This window comes from Danio aesculapii, chromosome 9 (assembly GCF_903798145.1).
Source record: "Danio aesculapii chromosome 9, fDanAes4.1, whole genome shotgun sequence".
NCBI classification, from domain to species: Eukaryota; Metazoa; Chordata; class Actinopteri; order Cypriniformes; family Danionidae; genus Danio; species Danio aesculapii.
In genome coordinates this window covers 34,025,071-34,045,829 of record NC_079443.1, presented here as the reverse complement: position 1 = coordinate 34,045,829, position 20,759 = coordinate 34,025,071, and the positions used below count along the sequence as shown (strand labels likewise).

Here is a 20,759-nt window from a genome sequence, read left to right as displayed (position 1 = left end):
ACGGGATACTATATGAAGCACGTTGTCAGATCATGCTTATATGATTATTGCCCTTTTCACAGACAACCGTGGTGTATTTCATGAAGTGTAAAAGATTGTTCTGCTACTACTAGTGTGTATTTCGGCATTTGAAATCTAAAAGGCACTTGTGATTGAAAACACTGATCATTTGTGATTTATGACAGCGTGGTGCACGCTTGTTTGACCACAGGTGTAGTGAACTCATCAAGGGTTAATGAGCAGCCGCAGACTGAACTGTGAGGCGGAGTTGCTTTATTTCCTTTTGCAGAGTTATTTAATTTTACTTCGTTATTAGGGGGTTTGGGTGCTCGAGCACCTGCCCTTTTTCTGTCAGAGAAAGTTCTTCCTCCTTTGCACACGGATCCCCTATCCGCAACACGTACGGCGCTCTTCACCTTCGCGATCAACCCGTCCCTCGATCGTTAACAAGCAAGCAGTTTTGCCTCCAAAATCTTTTTCAAAATGAACAACTAACTTTCTGTGGTAAATTAATTGTCACGTGTGCTATTCTACTATGCAGCTGAGGAGTAGAGGATGTTTGCAGCACAGAATGATGACGCATGTAGCTCGAAGATTATGTAAAAGTCACATGAAATCCGACATAACCGTTCACACTGCGGTCGCATTGCACAACATCAGACCTGTGTCTGATTTAATTCTACATGTGATCTGAAGATCTGACCTGAAAAGTTCAGATTCCATGCGGTTTGGGCTGTTCACACTATTATTACATGAGTCACAGCAAAAAATAAATAAAAAAATCTGATTCTGGCCACATTTGGCTGCAGTGTGAACGTAGCCTGATATACAGTACATCAAGTCATCAACATCAACTCACTATCCTCCAGATGGGTAACCAGCGACATCTAGTGTTCTAGATGTCAAAAAATGATTTGACTATAACCAGACCAGTTTGAGACGTATAAAAAGCATTTGAATAATAAAGTTAGGGCAGTTACTCATCAGAATATAATATTGGTTTGCTTTCTTGTTCCTTTGAATCCCAGTGCACAATGCAATCAAGTCCAATGCAATTCAGCTGTCCAAAATGATTTTATATTTTTATACCCATAATGGAAATCAATGAATACATTAATAAAACATATGCACATGCAAAGGTGTACACAAAACAAGTGTAAACTACATACACTAATAAATAAATTATATACATACAGTATAGTTTAATACATGAAATAGTCCATATTTATATATATACATACATACATACACAGATAAATGGCCAAAAGCTCTGCAGACAACAAATTCCAGTTTGAAAGTGAAGACAAAATAAAAATAAATCATGTCTTTGCTGAACATATCTTGCAAGAAATATCCAACAATTTCCCGAGACAAAGTGTTTTACTGTAACTCACTGTATAAATGATCTGAATTAGTCATATTATTTAATCAAACTTTCAGGTTAAGAAAATGAAACTTGTGCTTCTCTTATGGTTTCAGTCTAAATTATTTCACTCTTATAAATCTGTACTTGAAAGACCCTGATTTCTGACTTGAGCTTTTTAAAAAACAAAACCCTTAATTGAATGTAAAGGTATTGCGTGATCAGGCATGACTAAACTGACAAGACAGAATGGAAAATTATGCTATAACAGCTAGAAAATGTAAATAACATAAACAAAATCCTTTATCAATAAATACATAAAGAAATCATATATTAGCCTTAGTGGAAAATGTCAACGGAGCAATAAAAAAAAAGGCATACAAGGTTAATTCTCTATTTTGCTTCATAAGCGAACAAACTTCAAGCCTTAAAAAACAGCGAAGAGCAGGTTTATATATGTGTTAGGCAGCATTAATGGGCTTGCATTTTGTAAACACAAGTTATTGATGATGATGACGATGATGATGAACACGCGCACACACTCAGGCACACACAATAAAAATAAATTACTGTAAAAATACCTCATACACAATTTAATTACCACACAAAAAAGAGGTGAACTACAAATCACAATTTATTCATCACAAAGGAAAGGCTGTTTTTTTCCTTTTACATTTTACTCCTTTTTCTTCCAAGATATTAAAACTGCAGAAATAAAATAACCCAATAGGCTGAAAATGATCATGTTTGGCTATATCATGCTATTATTATGGCACTGGAAAAGTTACAATTAACAGATAGTTTTCCATTGTTTGTGATCTATAAGTGTTCAATTTAATCATGCTTTCGAATTACATTTTGGGAACTTAATCTCCCCAATAACCTTTGTTGTTTAAGATGTTTAACAAAGTGCTTTTTGTTATATCAGTGTTGGGGAAAGTTACTTTTGAAAGTAATGCATTACAATATTGAGTTACTCTCCCAAAAAAGTAACTAGTTGTGTTACTTAGTTACTTTTTATGGTAAACAATGTGTTACATTACTTTTGAGTTACTTTTGCGTTATTTTTTATTACCTGGCTGAGGCTTGATCTCTTTCAGAACTTGTTTTTTTTCTTTCTTTTTTAAACAGAGGAGCTCTGCAATTAACAATGTACTGTATGACCTTAATTTACCTTAAAAAACACATAAAATATATATTTTTAGGATGTTTTCAGGGAACTTCCTGACCCCAGAGCTATATATGCCGTATATTCAGATTATTGAAAGTTTAAAGCATTGTGTTTGTCACTTTTGTACTATTTGTCTTAAGTGAAATCACTGTACATTCAGACGATGCCCTTTTCTTTGATGTGTTCAAAATTATGAACATTCTCTCATTGACTGCGTAATTTATTGTGACTACTTTATTTTAATTCAGCAATATATATATATATATATATTTTAAAGCTAATTAATTAAACTAACTCAAATATTATAACTTGATTTTTAAAAGTAATGTGTTACTTTACTCGTTACTTAGAAAAGTAATATTATTACATAACTCACATTACTTGTAATGCATTGTCCCAACACTGGATATATTATATATATTTATATTAATACATATTTTAAAATTATGATACAAATCTGGTAATGAGGTGCTTTTTCTGAATTATTTCTCTCTCTGTATACTGTTTCTTATCCAATTTAGAATTTTAAACTCCTAAATATTAATTAAATGACATCTCAGCAGTATTGACAGCAGACAAGATTTTTTTGCCGGTGCAATTTCGCAATCCTCAAGCAGTGTTTCCAAACTTACCTGATCTCATGATACTTCAATATGAATCAACACTCATTTGTGTTGTGGTGAACTGATAAAACATACAGGCCTCATAAGCATAGATATGCTAAACAATATCTGCTTGCAAAAGCAAAATTTGCCGTTTATCACATTACTTAACTAGCATTTGCTCTATGCAAAACGAAACATACAGACAAGGAGCACAAACGCACAATCACACCAGTCAGCACTAGGTCATCAGATAACACACATTACAGGTACATTTTTTCTCTTGTTTTTTGTTCTCTTCTGTTCTCAGTAATAACAAATATTGTATCAAAATACATACATCATGTAAAATGCCATTTATAAACTGTGAAAAAGTGAAAAAAGAATTTCAAAACAAAATAGTACTAGTCCGAAATTTACAAGCGTAGAAAAAGCAAATGGACGAGAGCAGCCCACTCCATCAGACAGAGGTCTCAGACTGTAGTTGTAGTACAAACTTGTGTGATTTGGGATGGACGTACTCCTCGGACAGTTTGAGGTGCGGGATGGTTTTGCTGGTGACCACTAGGCTGAAGTCAGATGATTTAAGCTGGAACTCAGAGCCGTGCCGGAGGGGACTGGTGACGGACGCCTCGCTGACCAGTGTCCAGTGGCGAGTCTGAGAGCTCTCTCTCCCGTACTGCATTGTGGGGCCAGCAGTCAGATAACTTTCCAGAAATGCCTAGAAGAGAACAAGAGTGCCCATTTCTGTTTACTCGTAGCTGCTGGTGCTGTAAGGACAGCTGATCTAAAGAGATCTTGTGTGTAATATTTGGAAGTTGGAAATGGCAATTTTAGTCCTTCCATTTTTCAATAATATTTTAGCATTTTAATTATAAATACAAATAACTTAATATTTCTCAAATAGCAGCTTGCGAGATTACACCATAAAAATAGACAAAGATTTATGAGAAAGTTTATAAACTAGTATTTTTGACTAATTAAGTCATGAGTCAAAGAAAAAAATTGGTAATATTTGAAAAAAATTGTCCATTAGTTAATGTATTTACTAACATGAACAAACTATTAGTAATGCATTTATTACGGCATTTATTTATGTGTTAATGTTAGTTAATGTTAATGTCCCGTTTGCAGGGAGAGAGGGGAGTTTGAGCTCAGGTAGATCTCGAGAACTCCCCTGCTGTTTGTAGCTAATGACCAATTAGGGATTGCTATGAAGAGATTACTACTTAGTAGGAGTATGTCTATGGTGCTGTTGCTGTGGATTAGTCAACTAACTTAAGTCGCATGTTTTTGGAAGGTGGGAGAAAACCGGGGGACATGGGGGAAACCCACGCGAGCATGGGAGAACATGTAAACTCCACACAGAAACGCTGACTGGCTTGGTAAGGACTAGAACCAGTGACGTTCTTGCTGTGAGGCAACAGTGCCACCTATCTAGGAAAGGAGGATGAGTAGGGGTGGAAGTGGGGTTATTTATGGTAACTTAGGAATCGTCTGATTGGTAAATCATAAACTGAATAATGCGGGACCAGCCGTGATCAATCATAAGCACGTGATCCTCTTGAAATTAGTTTAAAAATAAACTTCACTTACCTAATGTATCATTATTCTAAAGTGCTACCAAAAAAATTAATGCAAGTAATTCAGAGACAAAATAAAAGAAACCAACATTTTTTTGTGAGAAAAAAATGTAGAGAAAAATTTTATTCCTTTATGACAATATTTGTTATTTTGTTTATTAGTTACTCCTGTTACAGACACTTGAACCATATGAATTTGCGGGCTAATTTACTGATGTCAAAAGTCTATAAAATCACGTTTCTCACTGTTGTCACTGTGTTAGTCTCACCTTCGGGGTCATGTTGTTTGTAATGCAGAAAGCCAGGTGTGCCTGAATGCTGTCCATGCTGTGGCAGTGCTGCTGGCGGGTGGTGCGGAGGTATTTTTGCAGCGCTCGAGCCATGGAGGGAAAGATGGCCTGCGCCGCCTCACGTGGGTCCATCTCATCTCCTGGTGGCTTCTTTTTCTCCTCATCCTGCAGCCGTCTGACATGTGTGAACGCCTCCTCTACTGCCACCACCAGTCTAGACGCACAATGATGTATATTATAGAGCATAACATATGTGTTTTCTTCAGCAACCATCTTTATGGTTTACAAGGAATATTCGGAAAAAATAAAACATTCAGCAAGTTGCAAATCTGTGGACAACAATGCCCTGTGAAGGCACCAGGAGAATGGTCAGGCCAATGGTTTGAGCTGACAGAAAGACAACAATAACTCAAGTAAAGGTCTACAGAGGTGCATATTTGAACACACAACTCATCAAACCTTGAAGCAGATGAGCTACAGCAGCAGAAGTAAAGCACACTGGTTATACACACTCCTGTCAGTTGACAACAGCACAGTACCCTTTTGTCTAGTGTACTGAGCACTGAGTACTGTTGATTTGTAGGCTAAGAAATTGGTGTTTACCACATAAAACCCTGCTTTGAATCAACCATTCAGACTATTAGGGGTTTTGCAATGGTGTGGGGGATATTTTGCATAACTGGCACCCTTTTGTACCTACGCTGCAAAAAGTAAACACCACAGCATTATATTTCTGCTTACCATGTCCACCCCTTTGTGACCATGGTGTACTTATCTCATGATGCTACTTCCAGCAGGATAACCCACCATGTCATAAAGCTTAAATCCTCTGAAACTGGTTTGGAATAGAACTGAAATGGGATGTGGAGCTGACAAAACTGAAGCAGCTGTGAGATGCTATCATGTCAGTATGGACCAGAATCTCAGAGGAATGTCTTACCGTGCTTTGCGCTTTCGGACTCGTCTATCATGCTCTGCTTCCTCGTAGTATAGCTCATTGTGACTGGTGTCTCTCTGTCGTGCGGCAGCTGCCATTTTTGCTCGAGACTGAGCCGTTGCAGCATCACTTCCAGCACCTGTTGAAAAACAGTAGAGTAGAAAAAAAATCATCTTCATATCTTTTCATATCACGTAGTTTACTAATCGTTAAATCTAACTACTAATTCTGTTAAGCTTTCATATGGTACTACCAATAATTACAAGATACAGGTCAAAATATAGTATATTACAATGTACACTACCTAACAAAAGTCTTGTCACCTATGCAAGTTTTTGAAACAGCAAATAATAACTCGACTTCTTGTTGATCATTTGGTATCAGAAGTGGCTTATATGAAAGGCAAAGGCCTCTAGTTTACACTTATGTTATCAAAATAAAATATGAGCATGTCTTAATCATTTAATTAAGACAGTACTTAGACTTTACTTAGACAAAAGTCTAGACACGTAACATATAATGTACAGTATAGATTATAAAGTCATGGTGCAGTGGAAAAAGGATTGATATTGTGTGCTATTGTGACACCTATGAGCTTGAACGACCGCATCCATACATCTCTGCAATGACTGAAATAACTTAATAATAAAGTCATCTGGAATGGCAAAGAAAGCGTTCTTGCAGGACTCCCAGAGTTCATCAAGATTCTTTGGATTAATTTTCAATGCCTCCTCCTTCATACCCCAGACATGCTCAATAATGTTCATAAATGGTGACTGGGCTGGACAATCCTGGAGCACCTTGACCTTCTTTGCGAGAAGGAGCACTGTCTTGCTGTAGAATTTGCCCTCTCCTGTGGTTTGTACTGTAATGGGCAGCACAAATGTCTTGATACCTCAGGCTGTTGATGTTGTCATCTACTCTGCAGATCTCTCGCACGGCCCATACTGAATGTAACTCCAAACCATGATTTTTCTTTCACCAAACTTGACAGATTTATGTGAGAATCTTGGGTCCATGTAGGTTCCAACAGGTCTTCTGCAGTATTTGTGATGATTGGGATGCAGTTCAACAGAAGATTCATCTGAAATATCTACCTTCTGCCAAGTCAAGTTATTATTAGTTGCTCTTCCAACTGGGATCAACAACAAGACTTTTGCCCGGTAGTGTATTAACAGTATACAATATACATATAAATGTTACACTAAATATACCATTACTTAAACACTAATAATTTTTCTTATGAATAAATCTTAAATTTTCTTTCATCATTCAATGTGTTCGCCATTAGGTATATGTTTGCACGTATTACCTACCAAATATACGTAGGTCATTTACCTACCAATTTTTTTTTAATTATTATTTTAATTTTTTTACTTTATTATTATTTTATTATTTATTTTTATATTATTATTATATTTATTATTATTATTATTTGAAACAAATACATTTATTTACTTAAGGAAGCATTTATTCAATTAAAATATTTCCTCTTTTGATTAAAATATCACAATTTTTGTGTACAAAAATAAAAAACAAGCGACAAAGATGCTTTTAACATTACATTGGTAATAAGAAACATTTTTTGAGCAATAAATCAGACAATTACAATGATTCCTGAAGGATCACCTGACATACTGAAGTAATGATGCTGAAAACTAGATAGACAGACAGACAGAAAGAAAAGAAAGAAACCTACCCCAAAACTTGTACCTACTGCAATAGACCCACTAGCACTCAAGTACATCTTTATGTGCAATACATTTACGATTATCATACGTAAGGCATATTAACTCTGTGCGCATAGTAATGTGGTGAACAGAATCATTTATGCATATTTATCCATAGTCAGGTCACAGATATAATTAATAATGCATGACAAGGGTAGCATGACTATCCTCAGTAGCAGGGCAGGTCTGTGATCTCTAGCTCATTGAGTAACCTTCAGAAGTCAAAATTTCTGAATATGAACCAACAAATCAGCCTCAACTGAGCTGTGATGAATAACATGACCAAGACAAAACATGTGCATGCAAACACAACATTAACATTTATGAGAAATATGACACTAAACTCATCTTACACACAGACAAAAGCATGTTGTTAAGTGTAGACTATTCCAGAACACTTTCAAACTAGAGGAGAAAAAAAGGAGTAGCTTTTTTTGGGGGGAAGGGGGGGGGGGGGGGGGGGGGGGGATAGACTTCCTTGTGATGCATTATTAATACTCTAACAACCCGTGCAAAGCACAAAAAGAGCTACACTGATTTTCATACACATGCACACACACTCTCTCTCTGACACACACACACACACTCTCTTTCTCTCTGACACACACATTCCTGGCCTGGTTCAATAGCCACAGGCATAAAGGAAGGCTTGAGTGCTTAAGGGGGAATCTTGATCCCAAATATGCATCTTTGGATCAGGGTGTGAGTACATTTCTTGTGTTGACAGCACATCGTAAATGTCAAAAAGAGAGAAAGAAAAAAGGCAGAGATACTGGGTGTGTTGAGAACTGGGGTGAGTGGGAATTATTGACTTTTTTATTGTGCAGATTTTCACAGCACACTGTGGGAATTGCAGGTACAAGTGCCTCCATTTCACTTGATTCAAATTATCATCAAAGTTTGTGACCTTGTGCATGGTGTACAATGATTGCATGCACAAGCAAATAACTCTCAAGACACGTGGAGCGTTTGACAGTTGAGTGTTTCAGTGAAAGGGTTTTTGAATGCATTTCACAATCCGAACTTACAATCGAAAAGATAGCTTTTCAGTTTGGCTTTAAACTCTGCAGAGAGAAACAATCACAGATGGGGAATTAATTAATGGTGGAGACTGATTAACATGGCAGAGTTGCTGCATTAAAAGTGTGAATGGGTGTTAAAGGGATAGTTCACCCAAAAAATGAATCCATTTACTTACAGTCAAGTGGTTCTAAACTTTTATGAGTTTCTTTCTTCTGTTGAACACAAAACAAGATATTCTGTAGAATGTTGGGATAAAAAGCAGCCACTGACTTCCGTATTAAGAGATAGAATAAAAGTCAACGACTGTTTTTCTTCAGTACATTCTTAAGCTGATCTTCATTCGTGTTCAACAGAAGAAACTGAAATTATTTGGAAGAATATGTAAAGTATGAGTATATGCTGACCAAATAATTTTGGGGGAAACTATAACTTTAGGTCTAGTATAAGTTCAGGACAATATTATTTCTCAGATGTTTTTTTTAATTTCTTTTTAATTTAATTTATTTTTAGAATTCTGTTAATCTCTAGTTTATCCTTCCTGATCCTAAGTGTAAAGTTTGTTCAAGCAAGTGAAAACTTGAGACTAAACTGTTGATACTGTATACAGCGATGAAGAGCAAGGGTGGTCATATAACAAGTCAAAAAATAAATTGGTAACACTTTCTAAAAAGTCTGTATTTAGAATGCATTAAAAGAGGGTTAAATGTATTATTATAAACAACATCATAATGTGTTGTAATTGTAATGACAGTTTGAGTAATTGTAATGAGTAAATAATACTGAACAGAATTTGATACACTGAGATTTTTCACCCAAAAATGAAAATTACCTTATCATTTACTCTCCCTCATGTGGTTTTAATCTTTTATGAGTTTCTTTCTTCTGTTGAACACAAAAGAAGATATTCTTCCATAGTAGAAAAAAAACAGGAAGCAGAATTTTTCTAAATATCTTCTTTTGTGTTCAACAGAAGAACAAAAAACTCATGTAGGTTTTGAACAAGTGTATTTCAGCCTGATCTCACGAGAAAACATAAGTATTGTATGTTTTGTTTAGTGGCTAATTCGTACGAATTCACACAAGCTCAGTCGTACAAAATTGTATGATTTTAAAAAGGAGGCATGGCACCCAACCCCGCCCCTAAACCCAATCGTCATTGGGTGGTGAGCAAATCAAATGAGATCGTACAAATTCATACGAAACAGCCACTAAATTAAAAAGTTATGAATTTCTGTGAGATTGCGTTGGTATATTTTCATTTTCAGGTGAACTATCCCTTCAAAGTAAAATGGATTGTATACTGTATCCCATAGTTTCATAGCGTCATTATATATAATGCCTATAACTCACATTACGTTATATCATCTGATATATAATACTATACAGTTAAAAATGTCATCAACGTGGTGATCTAAATTGCAATGCAGCAAACTGACACTTTTTTTTAATTCATTTTTCACAACACACTATAATCATAAATGATAATTGATTCAGTATAACGCTGCAGAAGCATTTTTAACGCCTTTTAATCTTGTTTATCTTGACATTTTTAGCCCATGTCCCTGTTAATGTTAACTCAAAAACAATTAACATCCATGAATAATCCCACTGAATGCACTATAAATAAACCCACTTATTTGCTTTTAAAATGATTAATTATGAAGTTAAAGGGCACCTATGTTAAAAATCAACTTTTGGAAGCTTTTTTTTATTTCCTGATGTTAAAATAGGATCCAAATCCCAGTGATTTTGAGGTCCACCATAAAGTAGCATGGGAGTGCGGTTTTCGCCGTCCACCAAATTGATTGACAGGTTCCATGTATCTATAATAACATGTATACACATGTCCACAGTAAAAATTTTGCAAATAAACTGAAATTAAAATATCCATTTGAAACTGATTTTTATAAGTTTTATAAGTTTAAAGCGTCTTTAAAAAAAGCATTTTTGTAATAAATAAAGTAAAATCACTATGTAAATCTTAACTGCTATAATCACCACGACCGCATGGTGTCAGTAAACACATATATACAGTATGTGAGTGTGTGTGTGTACAGCAAATGGAATTTTGTTTCAGAAAGGCTTGAATAAACATGACCACAAATACATGAAATAAACTAACTTGGTGTCTTTGACTAATGAGTTGAATTTCAGCTTCATCCGTGTCTGTTTCTATCACTGACTGCTGTTTATCTGACGTAACGGATGAAAAGCAGACATGCACGTGGGAGTGGTGGGCGGGGAGAAGCAGTTCATTTGCATTTAAAGCCGCAGGCTACAAAAACAGCCACACTGTGGTCAAGACACCAAAATGAGCAGATTCTAAAGGCTTTAATAAATTATCTGATGGGTATTTTGAGCTGAAACTTTACAGACACAGTCTAGAGACACCAAAGGCTTATCTTACATCTTGTAAAAGGGGTAAAACAGGTGCCCTTTAAATCATAAGCTTTAAAATCTTATGTCAGTTTGGTTTACCAAATATAAAGCTGTAATATTTTACATTGAATTGCTCGGATACATTGCTTGGATAACCTTTCATACAGGCAACCTTAATCAACTCAATCAGAAAGTCTTGTTTAAGAAATCAAGCATAAGGTCAGAAAACAGTCAGACACAGATTAAACTCACCATCCACATTATAGACTTTCAGCCCGGCCAGATGTTTAGCCGCCCTGGACTTAGCAGCTGTCAGTAGGGCAGGGTTGTGAACTGTGAAATCCTTATAATAGTGTTCAAGAATTACCAGGGCTGCCCGCTGAATACTACACAGAAAAAGAGAGAGAGAAACCTTGTAATGATCACTGGTAATAAGGGTTTGGGTGTCTATTCAAACACAATCCTATCATGCATTTCATTAAATGGACATCAGATACTAACAGATTTCCCTCTGCCGTATGTGTGTGTGTTGTTGCTTGACTCTGCAGCAGCACTGGATCAGAAATGTTCAGCCAATGAAACAATGAAAGCAGGAACAAAGGAAAGCGTCGGGCAGGAGAAAGGAAGGGAGAAGGGAAGCAACGCAGGGCAAAGTGGGGAGTGTCTGTAATGGAGTGATTAATGGACCATTTTCCTTTGGCCTGAACTCAGCTCATTATTAATACATTAAACAGCACACACACATACACAGTTTATGTATGTAGACAATATCTCAGCCCTATTAGAGGCAAAACCATCCCAGGGAAAAAACAACCAAAAAAATAAATTCTCAGTTTCTCTAGAATTTTACATATATACTGTAGTTGTGTTCAAGTTTTATTCTGTACACTGCTTATGAGGGCATTCTTCAGAATTAAAATTTGTTAAAAAAATTGTCGTTTAGAGTGTACATTTACCATAATACCAATCTTACCCACACTCAAGTAAAAAAAAGAATATTTAGTTAAATAAAAATGATTTAGTTCTGGTCCTGTCCTTCCCTGCTTTCTTTTTGGAGGCAAAATTTCCTCTAGTTGTCTGCTAATACCACTGGTGATATTCCACCTTGTCCAATTATTGGTTTATTTTGGGTTCTCTCACCGGGCTACACTTTACCCTCTCATTTTGTAGACATTGTAGCCTTCTTAACCCTTCTGGCTAGGTGGTTAATTCTTCTGAACTGAAAGAGCCCTTACCCTCCTTCTCAGACTTGATCTGTCCTTTCTGTTCAAATGTCCTTTATTTTATGAAATTAGAGAAGATGAGGTACTCTCTTCACCTTGCACTATTTTTTATTAAATCGTGGGAACCCCTTCACAAACATGTCCAAACTGTTTAGCTTGACCCTAATTACCCTAGGAACTCAATCAGCTTTTGATTGAGTTCCACCCTCTACTCCCAGGTTGGTACTGGATACTAGTTCTGTTAGCACATTGTAGACCTGTATTTTCTGTATGTAAGATTGCATCGGTGTTTTTTTTTTTTTTTTTTTTTTTTGCTGTTTGGGTGTATTTGCTTATTGTTACATGTTTATGTTGTCCTTTTTGTATATTTTTGTAGTGTGTTTTACAACGTATAAATAAAACAAAAAAAGATTTATATTCATAGCAAATGAAAACAGCAGCTATTCTAACCAATAGTCATTGCCTGAAAAAAAAAGAAATCTGAAAGACATATTCAGACATATTCAGACAAAGACATTTAAGGATTAAAACAAATATTATAATTTCACTCAAACCCCTACTAATAAATACACAAAAACACACTTTTTTTTCTTCCACGGCTGCAGATAAAGCCAGATTTACTAAACAGAGCAAATTAACACAAGTCTTCAATATCTTAAAAATGCTGATGGGAGTGTGATGTTCACCAGTTGTTTCTACTGACAATTTGCAAATTAAAGAACCCAGATGCATAATCGTATTTGTATAATCATCAAAATACTCTACCAAGAGGTCAAAAGAAAAATAACTGCGCTTTGTAATCAATTTTTTTGGTTAACATTTAACACTAATTTAACACTAACTTTTACTTCTCTGCCTTCTTCCAGCAGCAATGTCAAGAAAAATTGGTTAAGACATGCTTTATAGGCATTAAATGTCACAAAGGCCAGTATATAGACTATCTAAAATCTTAGAAAATAACCTTGCATGAATCATATAAATGGACCCTTTTCACAAGACTGTTATGATGCATTTAACAGTCATCATAACCTTAAATCCTTAAACGTTTTTAATATTTAGATTCTTCAAAAAATGTATGAATATTTAAATGCATTTATGAATGTATTATATCATCTTTGCATGAAATTACAAGAAGCAAATTACCGCTCCTGTGAGGTGTTTCTAATGCAGCATCCATGGGGCTGAGTAAATTTGACGTTATTCTCTCTTCTGTCTGCCATCAGTCTCACACAATTTTTTTCCTTTTTCTGAAAGACTTGATAACACCATCGTGGAGTTTTTCTTTTATTATTTCAGCAAATAGGTTTGTAAAAAATTATTTGTTGTGTTCTTTCATTCACTGCGCTCTAAGTTTGCCCAACCATGATGCCTTCTGCTACTGAGAAACCCGGAAATGTGAAAAGGGTCTATACTCTCCACTCTAAGTTTTTGTAAATTTCTGCAACTGCATGTTTTGTGAGAACACTTTTCATCACTTTTCTCTGTTTTTAATAAATCCAGACTGTTGTACTTTAACAACCGTTAGTAAATCTGGCTTAGAGTTGGTTTATAAAACATTATCAAAATTAAAAAGTATGCAACAGTTCTTGAATTTCATGAGCAACCCAGTGCTAATCAACATTTACACTACAAATGTCAGTTTATTTGCTAAACATTTCCTCAGATCAGCTTATTGGTATCATGTTTCTTGAACATGTCAGTTCACAGAATCAGAAGTAAAAATATTAATAGAACAAAACTGGAAATTTAGCCACTTTATTGGTTCTCTGGAGTGAATGGGAAATTAGAACATGCAGAACTACAGAACATAGAACAGAATATATTATGTGTTTTTAATTATTGTTTGGTCATCATATCAGCTGGTACCTGAGTTGTCCCATGTTATAGTGGTGAGTTTCTCCATCAGTGGACCGAACGACACACAGAGAGAAGCAGGGCTGCAGATGTCGGATCTCTAGCAGAACCACTGCCAGGTAATGGATGAACAGTAGAGCATCCACCAGTGATACTGCAAACTGCACTATGCCTTGGTAGTTGTCATCCTGTCAATCACACACAGTAAAACAATACACCAAGGGGATCAAAAAACCTGCACTGGATTCAGTGTTGTTCTTCAAAGAAAAAACATGCTGTTTTATCTTTATTTTCAAAATGTGTGTGTGTGTGTGAGTGTATATATATATATATATATATATATATATATATATATATATATATATATATATATATATATATATATATATATATATATATATATACATATATACATATATACATATATACATACATACATACATACATACATACATACATACATACATACATACATACATACATATATATATATATATATATATATATATATATATATATATATATATATATACACACACATATATATATATATATATATATATATATATATATATATATATATATATATATATATATATATATATATATATATATATATATATATATATATATATATATATATATATATATATATATATATATATATAGCCCCACTTTGTAGTATATTGTACTGCTTTTGAGGTGAAGAGCTTAGGTTTAGGGTCTGGGTAGGTGTAATTTTAGATATAACCAAGGAAATTAAATACAGATTTAGGTGCAGGAAGGTATTTTTCAATATTAACACAACATGAAATAAATATGAAATCAGTATTCATGCACTGTGTTAAATGATTATATTAAATGTAAGTATACCAACATAGTGGAAGGCACCTCTCATGTTCAAACTTTATATGCTCCCACTGAGCCAAATAATCAGAAAGAATCAAATCTTCTACCACAGCTATGCTGATGACACTCAGATCCACATAGCCTTACTGCCTAATGACTTCAGCCCTATTGACACCCTCTGCCAATGCATTGATGAAATAAACAATTGGATGTGTCAAAAATTTCTTCAGTTAAACAAAGAGAAAACGGAAGTCATTGCGTTTGGGAACAGAGATGAGGTTCTCAAGGTGAATGCGTACCTTGACTGTAAGGGTCAAACAGCAAAAAATAAGGTCAAGAATCTTGGTGTGATTCTGGAGTCAGATCTGAGTTTCAGTAGTCATGTCAAAGCAGTAACTAAATCAGCATACTATCATCTCAGAAACATTGCAAGAATCAGATGCTTTGTTTCCAGTGAGGACTCAGAGAAACTTGATCATGCTTTTATCAGCAGCAGGGTGGATTACTGTAATGGACTCCTCAGTGGCCTTCCCAAAAAGACAGTCAGACAGTTGCAGGTCGTCCAAAACGCTACGGCCAGGATTCTGACCAGAACCAGGAAATCAGAGCACATCACACAGGTCTTCACACTGGTTCCCAGTTACATTCAGAATAGATAAAAGTATCTATTTAAAGTATTATTACTTGTCTATAAATCACTAAATGGCCTAGGACCTCAGTACATTACAGATATGCTCACTGAATACAAACCAAACACATCCCTTAGATCTTTATGATCATATAAATTTGAAATTCCAAGGGTTCCCTCAAAGCAGGGTGAATTTGCCCTCAGTTTTTACACCCCTGCTGCTGGAATTAGCTTCCAGAAATGATCAGATGTGCTCCAACATTAGGCACATTTAAATCAAGACTGAAAACACATCTGTTTAGCTGTGCCTTTACTGAAAGAGCAGTATTATGTCTTTCTTTTCCTTTTCTTTCTTTTATAACCTGATTTAACACATTTTAATCTGTTTCTAATAATTATAATTCTTTGTTTTTATTTTCGTATACTTGTCTCTTTTATTTCTGTTTATGTAAAGCACTTTGAATTGTCACTGTGTATGAAATGTGCTATATAAATACATTTGCCATGACTTGTATGTGTATTTATTATGTACATACTGTATCTACTCTAATAAAAGAGAATTTTCACATCCACAATTCCACATCTCATCAAGAACTTGTTTCTCTTGCCACTTTTTTTTCAGACATGTGCCCTTACCTGTGAGTCCAATATGCGAACTCCAAAAAACAGCCAATAGGAGAGCAGCAGGAGAAGTGTCAGCAAACCCAGCAGGGCACGAAACACTGCTATTCTGGGCAGAGAGGCTCTTGTCGGCCGCATAAACAGAGCCCAGCCAGCCAGCAGCAGGATGAGAAGCTTGAAGGCCAGCGAGAGAAACAGGCCCTCACATGCAGTACCGCAAGTCTGCAGGCGCTCCGGCCACATCAACTGCGGCAGAACCAGGAAGGACAGAGGGGTGACCAGGACCAGCAAGCCCAAGAAGAGGGTCAGGGCCAAAGGAAGGAAGCGTATACAGTTCAATTTCTCAACTGGACCCTCCGTGTCCTTCCCAAAGCCTGCCAGGTCCTCTTGAGACAAGCTGTGGTCTGATGTTCCAGTGACTGCTGTTGTGGTTTCGCCCCAGTTGTCATCCTGTGGAGAGATCAGTCGCTTATATCACACACATAAAAAATTCAACATGCTCCTAAAAGCCCCATTCAACACCCAAGCCCAGCACTCAGCTATTGATCTGCCCACGTTTCCCTCGGTGCTCATGAAATGACAAATCTGTTAATTCAGACAGACAGTATGGAAGTACCCAGGTCTCCCTCATCAGCATATATTAATGACAAATACTCAAAACTCACATACATCTGCATATGAATGAGCCGGAGAACTGAGAGGCTGACTGACAACAAATGAAAATGTTTTAACAGCAGGACGTCTGAGCGAACCCCATCGGAATGTGAAATGCAGCGCAAATTAGAATTCCATTATAGAATATTATACGCAGTAAGGACAATAATTCAACTGCAACTATATTTATTTATAGATTTGTTTGGTTATTTATGCATTTATTTGTATGGGGAGAGGCTGTGTTTTGTATGTTAATGTAGTTCAGCCAATTTAATAAGAACTGAGAAGGTTTCCATTTTTGGGAAAATGGTAGCAATAATATCATAATAATAACAGACAAAACAAAAAAGTGCAGCACACAGAAATGACTGGAATCTGAATGACCTGAAGAACTGTTTTTTTTGGACAAAGTAAATAATGAAGTTCTTGATTTTTCTAGCGCACAAGCTCATAGCGTAAATATGCATCTGACTTAATAAGACTCAACATCATAGCCTTTGTCTTTCGTGCCTTTTGTTATGAAATAACTTACCAAGAAACAGAAATGTGTGCACATCTAGGATTCTCAAAGGCAGGTGCTTGATCAAAAACAAACACAGTGGCAAAAGATCGGCACACTGCCACTTTAGCTCTCCAAAAATCTTTAATGTGAGAACGTTTTGACCTACATTGTCTTCATCAGGTTAAACAAGACAATTGGAGAACTCAAGAAATAGTAGTACAGCTCTACACTTCACACCTGCAAACGAGATTTACCCCAATCAAAAACAAGCCAGTAAACTTGAATGAATTAACTTCACATAAATCTGTGTGCTGACGATGTATGCATTACTTGTGCACTAAAATATCACATTCTTTAGTTGCACGTGCAGTGATCAATTTGAAAAATTAGCCCCAGTGCTGACTTAATGTTGCATTAATAAGGAAATGAAAGTGTTGACAGTGCATTTGTTTTCCACTAAAATTATTCATTGGTAATATTGCATTGTTTTTGCAATGTGTTATGCGCTGTCAAACAGCATACATTTCCTGCAAATAAATCTCAAATTGAGGCATATAGCAAAACATTAGCACCTTGTGTTTTATTGATGATGTCACCAGCGACTAGTCAACGTCGACTCGACTTTGATAACATAAAAGTCGGCTTCCAAAAATCTTTAGTCGTTTGACCCCTACTCCTTACTATAGATATGTACAGTAAAGTACCTGAAATAACTCTACATCCTCTTCAATTTTTTTTTTTAAATACAATTAATCTTTGCTAAAACGACATAAGTTATTGTTTATTGTGCCTGAATGCTTAAACTTGACTGGTGTGTTTGGACAGTTTCAGTCCTTAAAAACTTTCACTGTGTTGTAGTTAATCTTGCACTTGTGAGATGTTTACATCTATGGTTTTGTCTCACTGGACAATTAAAAAAAGACAAAAAAGAAATGTGCTTTCCCTTGTACTATGCGCCAATGTGCAAAAATAACTTCATGAGTGATCATGAGAAGTGAGGAAGTGGCAGATGGAAAAGGTTAAAGAAGCGAACTATGTTGTAAAAGGTTGTAGAAACACAAACACAGATGCACATGGGTGTTTTATTTAAAAAAAAATGGAGCTCATGAGGTAACAAGATCAACATCCGAAAGAGTTTATCTAGCAGCAGAGGTAAAATACTGCTGTCATTTCAACAGACTCACAACAGACTGCAGTTCAAACATATAATCAAACATAATAAACAGCTACTGTATATGTGACTAAAAAAAGATTGAAGGGGGAAATATCTTTTGATTTGAAACAAGATTTCTTAACGAGTCTGTTAACCCCAAAAAGAAAACTGAAAACCATTTAGCAACTCTTATATTGTTCAAAACCCCTAAGACTTTTGTGTTTACAGCACCAAACACCCCAAGAGCTTTATTAAAAATGACTTATTAAAACAACTGAGAGGTTTTGTTCAGTTATATCTGTAGGAAGTCACTTCTTGCATTAGATACCAAAATAATATGCAGTACCTGACCGTTTTACACCTACACTCACACCTCCTTTTTTGCTAGTTTAATATTAAGATTTTAAATGTCTACTCAAAATATAAATAAATACAATAAATACCCCTACTAGTGTGTTCCTTCCTTCAATAAAAGTCTCTTAGCAAAGGCACACAACAAGTCAGGCTCATTGTGATTAAATTTCAGTCATATATTTTTAATGAATCATATGAACCAGTTAAATGATGTTTGCTCTAAATGCTAATTGTATTTGGGTACTAAATAATTTGTTTTCATCTAGCCCTTGTGAAAGAACAATAAACAATTGTATTAATTATACAAATCAAACATAATAAACAGCTTCTATATATATATGTGACTAAAAGATTAAAGATTGAAGCGTGAAATATATTTTGACTTGAAACAATATTTCTTAACGAGTCTGTTCACCCCAAAAAGAAAATTAAAAACCATTTAGCAACTCTTATATTGTTTAAAACCCCGAAGACTTTAGTTTATTAAGTACTAAACACTCCAAGTGCATCATTAAAACTGACTTTTTAAAACAAATGAGTGGTTTTATTCAAGATGTCTGGAAAGAAACGATCACGTTATGTTTGAAATGACAGGATGAGTAAAGGAAGATAGAATTTTTACTTCAGGGTTAACTAATTGATTAATATGCCAACATATTTGAGGCCATTGTTTCAAAGATCAAGCGTAATTTTCATGATTACCCACAGCTTGATAGTTTAAATAGTCAAGGGCATTATGGAGAAGAAATTAACCAAAGCATTTTAACATTTTATCTCTGTGTTAATTGAAAAAGTGAATTCTTTGTGGCCAGAGGGAAGACTATTGTACAGCACAGTGGTCTGATCTGTGCCATTTTGCCCACGGACCACATTACTGAATGTGCTTCCCCCACTGAGACAGACAAAAGAAGCACACAGCGCAGCTAATATACTGTGTGTGTGTGTGTGTGTGTGTGTGTGTGTGTGTTCAGCTTGATTCGTGTACAGCTCATTTCCCTCTCACAGAGCCATGGTCGGCACTGTAGAAAGAAAAGCAGGAAGAGCGAGAGAGAGAGCGAGAGAGAGAGAGAGAGAGAGAGAGAGAGAGAGAGAGAGAGAGAGAGAGAGAGAGAGAGAGCGGTAAACAAGTGCAAGAAACCCCTGCACCTCTCTCCACCCTCCATCCGTTTCCTCTAATTTTTCCAAAATAAACTGGCATTGGCATTTTGCTCAGGTTTACAACTAAAAATCAACATTAATATAGCACTGCAGACACAGGAACACCAATGAAAACAATGATATGAAATATTCAGTTATATAGTACGTGACAGGGTGCTGGTTCCTTCTAAATAAATTCTGAGGTAAAAATAACATGCTGATAACTGGACGTTTTGCCTTGTGATGGGACTTATACACATCTGTACTGAAAACGTGAATTTTGAAACGGTATCCATGTTAAAATAAACAGCTAGATTAGGCGTGAGTGTGCAGTATTTGATGTATGATGAAATGTCAACTTATCATTAAGTTATGTTATTCACACGTTTACTTTAACTTGTAAATGTTATTCATTTTGTTTTCAATTTAAATGCTTATTATTTACTTGTATGTCAAATTGTTTGTACAATTTGACATACAAATGATGGTATGTTTAGGCTTTAGACTGTGGGAAGTGTTTCAGGTGAAGTGTTCTGCTTGTTTGTTTGTTTTGTTTAGCTGTATTTTTACTATGATGTGTTGTACAATGTTTGATTTAGGTACTTCTTAGGGACCCCCTCGAAAATAATATGAGATAGCATAGAGTGTATATTTAAGAGTGAATTGGTTTCAGGACACTGGACAATTAAAAAAAATACTTTGGCAA

The 20,759-nt window shown here is 35.5% G+C and overlaps 1 protein-coding gene across 1 annotated transcript in view; it reads right to left on the bottom strand.

Annotated features, from left to right (window-relative positions):
- Positions 1–1,979: 1,979 nt before the first annotated feature.
- Positions 1,980–20,759, bottom strand: part of vangl1 (VANGL planar cell polarity protein 1) — a 61,174-nt gene continuing 42,394 nt past the window's right edge. Inside the window, exons 4-9 of the mRNA XM_056465518.1 lie at positions 16,269–16,703; positions 14,168–14,343; positions 11,331–11,464; positions 5,950–6,085; positions 4,989–5,223; positions 1,980–3,857 (exon numbers count right to left, since the gene is read on the bottom strand). Coding sequence (XP_056321493.1) covers positions 3,597–3,857; positions 4,989–5,223; positions 5,950–6,085; positions 11,331–11,464; positions 14,168–14,343; positions 16,269–16,703 — 1,377 coding nt within the window. The 3' untranslated portion in view covers positions 1,980–3,596. The remainder of the gene's footprint in view (positions 3,858–4,988; positions 5,224–5,949; positions 6,086–11,330; positions 11,465–14,167; positions 14,344–16,268; positions 16,704–20,759) is intronic.